The sequence below is a fragment of the Sciurus carolinensis genome, chromosome 2 (genome assembly GCF_902686445.1).
Source record: "Sciurus carolinensis chromosome 2, mSciCar1.2, whole genome shotgun sequence".
NCBI lineage: Eukaryota > Metazoa > Chordata > Mammalia > Rodentia > Sciuridae > Sciurus > Sciurus carolinensis.
This window is the reverse complement of record NC_062214.1, coordinates 112511565-112517564: the sequence shown is the minus strand read 5'-3', so window position 1 is coordinate 112517564 and position 6000 is coordinate 112511565. Positions and strand designations below refer to the sequence as shown.

The 6000-nt window shown below is 43.1% G+C and overlaps 1 protein-coding gene across 2 annotated transcripts in view; it reads right to left on the bottom strand.

Moving 5' to 3' along the window:
* Positions 1 to 1866: 1866 nt before the first annotated feature.
* Positions 1867 to 6000, bottom strand: part of Gpr176 (G protein-coupled receptor 176) — a 122595-nt gene continuing 118461 nt past the window's right edge. For both annotated transcript variants that reach the window (XM_047542466.1, XM_047542467.1), the window contains exon 3: positions 1867 to 4939. In XM_047542466.1, the coding sequence (XP_047398422.1) occupies positions 3832 to 4939 (1108 nt within the window). In that variant the 3' untranslated portion in view covers positions 1867 to 3831. The remainder of the gene's footprint in view (positions 4940 to 6000) is intronic.

Genomic DNA, 6000 nt, shown 5'->3' with positions numbered 1-6000 from the left:
TTCTGCTATTTACCATGATTTATTTATGTTTTGGCTATAGAACTCTAATATAACACATTAGTTGTGACATAAACCTTCTAAATTTTATCACTATTTGGGTAAAGTTAATCACTTTGTTAGTGTTATTTACATTATATATACAATTGTAGACTTCAGTATGAAAGCATTACCATTCCTCTCTACCAAAACTCAGTCTGAAATAATCTTTCTTCCCTGAGCATTAGATATGTAAGATAGCAACTGTGTGCACACTGAGCCACTTCACCCCAGGTGCCGGTCTGCCAAGAACTCAGCATGACCTAGACAGCACAGGACAGTGGCTCTTTTCTCTAGTCCAATCAGACTTGTGCTTGAGCTCCAGATGTTAATTTAGTGCACCAGGTGATTAACTACAGTTCCAGGACAGGTTTGTATATCCGTCTGCCCTTACTCTATGTGTACTCTGCTATACTTATGTATCATTTCCAAAGTAAATTATGTGCATTCATATTCAGATATGGCTTATAGGTTTGTGGCAAAGTTGAACATTCTTTTAATGTTCTTTTTAAACTAAGGATTGTCTAAAGAAATACTCAGGTTTACAGTTTCTTTCTTCAGGGATTCAAATAGTCCTTTGGCATTATGTACTACTCCCAAATTATCATCGTGTTTTTAAAATTATCATTAGAATAAATGATGAAGTCATTAGTTAATATAACTTTCTGAGTAACATTCCACATAAATTCCCTGATCACATTTTTAATATAGTGTGTCAGGGGCAATATGGCTAGAGCTTCACTCTGTGCCAGACATTGCATTAAGCTGATCATCTCATTGAATTCTCACAACTGCTCATAAGCTGTATTATTGTCTCACTTGGATTGCACCTGAAAAGAGAGCTCCAGAAAGGGCTTTGTACAGGTATATTTGGAAGGTGATCTCTGAGGACATGAATGAGGCTAGAGAAAGCAAGATAAGAAAGGAGGAAAAGTCAATATCAGAATGTATTACTCAAGTACTGTGGTGGGCAACAGGGACTCGGTTCTGCTTGGCCTCTTGAGAACAGGACAGAGGTCTCCCATAATTATCTAGCAGAAGGGCAAGAAGCAAGGGTATTTAGTCACTGGTTCCCATGCCCCTCACCTCACAGCACAGGAGGTAGGAAGCTCTCCCAGGGAGGAAAACAGAGAAGCTAGGCCTTGACTACTTCCAAGGGAGTGAGGGAACAGAGCCAGCAGAGAGGCCCACTGCAGACCCAGCCAAAATCAGATCAGAGGTGAAGTATGTGAGTCCATGCACAGAAGCTTCTGACAAAATTATCATCTATCATAATTGTCTCTTTTACAGAGAGATAATTGGGATGCGTGGCAGTAAACTCATCAGTCTAAAGTCGTAAAGCTAGTCGTGGTAGAGCCAGGATTTGAACATGAGCAATCTGACTCTCTCCTATGCAGGATACAAATGGCTGTATGACAGTCTTCCCTTGTACAGCTCCACCTAGAGATTAGGACAGTCCATCTGCCAGCTCAATTTGAAATTCACCTTCATGACATTTATTCAAATGTTGAATTTTCTTCTTTGGGAATTCATTTTCTTCCAGTTGCAGACACACAGAAAAATGCTGCTGCAATGAGGCATTTGCATTTATGGGGAAAAAAATGAATAACTTTCAATTGAGACCATGCAGGAAAAGAGAGGTTCAGATAGTATGACACTCAAGGGGGAAAAGAAGGGAGAAAAGCATAGCTCATACAACTTTTTATTGTTGTTGTTCAGAAATTGCTGTTTAAAATATTATTCTTCAATGAGTATAAAAATCACCTGGCAATAACCTGTAGACGTCAACCATCTGCTTCAAATACACATAAGAAATACACCCAACCAAACTTTGCTTCATCAGAATTTATTAAGTTATACATATATATTATCAGGACAACACCCAAATGGCTACATTTGACAGACTCTTGTAAAGTGGACAGAATTTTCTGACAGATTATTTCTCCCCTTGATAAAAGTTGTAACAAGTATGAAGGCTTTAAAAGATAAGCTTGAAGGGCCACAACATGAACTACCAGGGCCAGGAACTATGGATGGCATGCACACAGGGTCCAGGAAGCAGGAGAGCCTCAAGAGAGGTGCTATCCCCTGTTTCTGCTGTGAGCAAACAAGGCTGCAAGGTAAGAAGCACAGAGAGGAAGGTGCTTCCTCTGCAGGGAAGGTCCTTGGCTTCACATTCAGGAATCACAAGACACCACACTCAAAGAACAAAGAAAAGGAAACTTCCTACACATGGTCTGAGCTTCCTCCAAGGGATAAGGGATCAGTGTGCTTAAAGGAGGGGATGTGTTAGGACCACTGCCTTTGGGATGTGGAAGTTTGCCAGTGGGGACACACACCCACTTCCCTTCAAGCTTGCTCAAGGCACCAGATTGGCGCTACCAAGTACCTACCATTAACAGGAACAAAACACTCCAGAGAGAAGAGTGAGGCTGGCACTTGATTTGTCCTCATTAAAAGTGAAACATTAGGTTTGAATTCAGCCTAAAGAGATGAGCGCCACCAGGGGACCAATCAGCTGAGAATGCCGCCCTCCTTCTTCCATCCACTCTGGCTCCTACTGAAACTTCACTGGGAAGGAGGAAATAAAGAGCTCGCCTGATCTAGGTGTTGCTTTGGCATTTTACTATGATTACTTCTCCCTGTTTTGTTCATAGCTCTGTCTATGAGAACCACAGTTGTACAACACACTAAAATGAGACTGGCATGCTTGTCCATTTTCTCAGAATAGAGTCATTTTTGTCAGATTCTTGCCAGTCTTTTAGGCAGAATCATCTTTCCTAATCAAGTGTTTTTTAGCTTGATGTTTCCAAAGAACCCAGATCATGCTAACTTTGCATTTCTCAGCCACCTTTTATGCCAAATGTTTCCATAACATGATTTTTTTCCAATATGTTTTACTCTTACTGATTGTTACACAGCACCTTTCATATGAGATTATGTGGAAGAGAAAAGACTACGGTGACATGGGCACCTCTTAATCTTTCTTCTCCACCTCTAAGTTTCTCTCTCATTTGTTGAGAAAACACAGCTTAAGAAAAAAAGACACCTTAGTGAAGAGCCTGCGGTGTTTTCCAACTAACACTGGCCATGACAGAACAAGGCAAGTCCATTTTTCTGAGACCCTCATGGTGCAAAAGAATGTCAGGATAATCAAGAACAAAAATCTCTCTTATCCCCTGGGCACATCTATTGCCATGTTTGTCAAACAGAGGTGGAATAGTCATCCTTTACTTATATCCTAATGAGAGGGATGAAGGCTATCGGGAGAAATAGTGAGACACATGATTGGGATTTCCAGGGAATCAATGTCAGATTCCATGACCCTATCTTCTCAATATAAAATGTTTTTCTATTTGTTTTATTTTAAAGTTACCCCAATACACATCTTCTTTGTAACCTCTCCACTCCAAAACTATCTTTGGCTTTCCTGCACCCTTGTGGACATTCCTCTATGTATGTTCTCTTCTGAGCCCAGGGAAATGAGGACTTCCCCCAAGATGCACATGGAACACTCACCCCAAGACATGTTCCAATCTGCCCAACTTCCATTCCATAGAGAAGAACGTGGACTTTACTAAGCACATGGATCACTGAGACAAATGCATCTACTCCCTCAATAAAGAGGACATTTGATTGAGTACAGATTTCCCTTTCATTCAAAAGCATTCAGCCCATACAGGAGGAATCATCCTACAGTGGGTTGCAATGAGATCTCACAATTCATATGGTCACAGTGAAGAAAGGACAGAAATGTAGAAGCTCTCTGTTGCTTCCAGGGATTTACAATCCTTGCTAGGAATCCACCTTTGGGAAAATGCTCACTTTATTGTTTCTGCTCATCTTCCGCTCCACTCTGCCTGCCTTGGGCATCTTTGTCTGGATCAGCTCTTCTGGGGTATTGCCCAAGGGGGGAAGCAGCCTCTTCTTGCTGTTTCGGGTCTCTGACAGCCACTGAGGGGGCAACTCAAAAGGCCCAAAGCCAAACTGCAGAGAATACTTGTCAGGGAATGTCTCAGGCTCCACATGGGCTGCTGGTGCTACCTGGGATACAGAGTCCACTGTGCCTGGGGGTGGTGCAAACTGTGGTCCCTGTTCTCCCTCCAGGGAGGTGACTTCTTTGGCCTGGAAGTCAGCAGAACCGAGGTACTTGGCATCGCTCTCTTCCTCATCCTCTGTGGGCTTAAAGATCTGCTGTTGCCCAATGTGGAACATCTCCAGGAGCTGGCTGCCTGAGCGCACACTGGGTTCCAGGCTGGTATCAGTCACCCCACTCCCAGAACTAACCACGTTCCGGCGGCTGTACCTGTGATGCAGCTGCACCAGGGTCCCTATCAAGCACTTGCGGACCGATTTGTTCACAGTTAGGAAGAGCACAGGGTTTGCCAGCAGAGACACCTTGGGCAGCCAAATGGCAGTGAGCAGCAAGAAGACAGAAGTGTCAGGGATGTTGAGCACAGTCTGGTAGACAACCAGGGTGGCATAGGGCACACTGCACAGGATGAAGACCATCACCATGGAGAGCAGGGTGGCATGTAGCTCAGCCTCCCGCTGGGAGGCATAAGGGATAGAGACAGTGTTCTGTGGGGTCCGAAGCGCTGCTATGATGACCTTCTTCTTCTGGCTGGCACTCAGGGCCCGTCGGATCAGAATTAGGAAGAGAAAGACCACAGCCACAGGCACAATGATGGTGGTGATGTTATAGATCAGAACATACACGAGGTGGCCCAAGGAGTTGCTCCAGACTTCTGTGCAGGTGGACATGGCATAGATATCAGTCACATTGGTCACTGCAAACACAGGGACACTGGCCACCACTGCATGGGCCCAGATGTACATCACCAGTTCCCGGGATTTGGCATCAGATATTTTTCTCTCCAGTGGATAGAGGACAGAGTAGTACCTGCACAATACACAATCAAAATTAATTTCACAGAAGATACTCTGCCAATCAAGGGAATCTAAATTACCAAAAATAGGCAAGAGGGGGGAAAGGACCAGATTCTTCTCTTTGGTTTAAGCCAGGTAACCGCTAGAGGAATCCAGGAAGCCAGACCTTAAGTTTTGAGAACTCTACCATACACTAAGAAGCATCATAGCATCAGTACACCAAAATAAATAAATGAACTGTAAAGATATTTGTTTTTCACTTTAAGGGTAAAAGTAACTTGTTACATTTTTACATGGGCTAGAGAAGCTTCAGGGAAATTTTCAAAGCCACTAGCAAAAAGAAATTTGCATACATATTCAAAGCCAACCATGCATTGGATGTCATTAGCATTCAAAGCTGTTAAGGGCAGAAGAACCTGGATGAAGGCTGGATTCCAACAAGTTCCAGCTAACAAAAATTATGCCTGCTCAATTGCCATTGTTCTCATGATAACCCTAAGAGCAAATGATAGTATTAAGTTTAATACTATCACAATTAAATTTTTGTTAAAATCAGATGAGATTTTTTTTCCTTCTAAGCTTTAACTGGATGATTCTATAACTACCCAAACACATGTACATTGTTTTATATCACCAGTGATTTGGGGAAACTGAATTCATCCTGAAGCTCTTCCTGTCATGAAGGGGCTGTCACCTGCCATCAGAGATACGGTGAGTGTCTTCATATGAGCTCAGCCCACATCTCTGCTGTCAGCTAATACTGAGTTGACCTCCCAACAACAGTGATGTTCACTCACTCATGGGGCCAGGTAAGCATACATGACAAGTACCACCTCTGTACCTGTCCTGTGGTAGTTCCTAAGTTATAAACATGAAAAGGCACACATGTCTCTAAACTCCATGGGAAGAAAGACTTGCATGTGAACAGTTATAAACAAGGAGGCAATGGCCTTACTGGAGGCAGGTGCAGAACAGGGATCACCTAGAGCTACCTGGGAAAATATCAAAGAGAAAGCAGCATTGTGATGGAATCTGGCAGGGGGCAGCAGGGAGGAACATCCCAGACTGAGACGT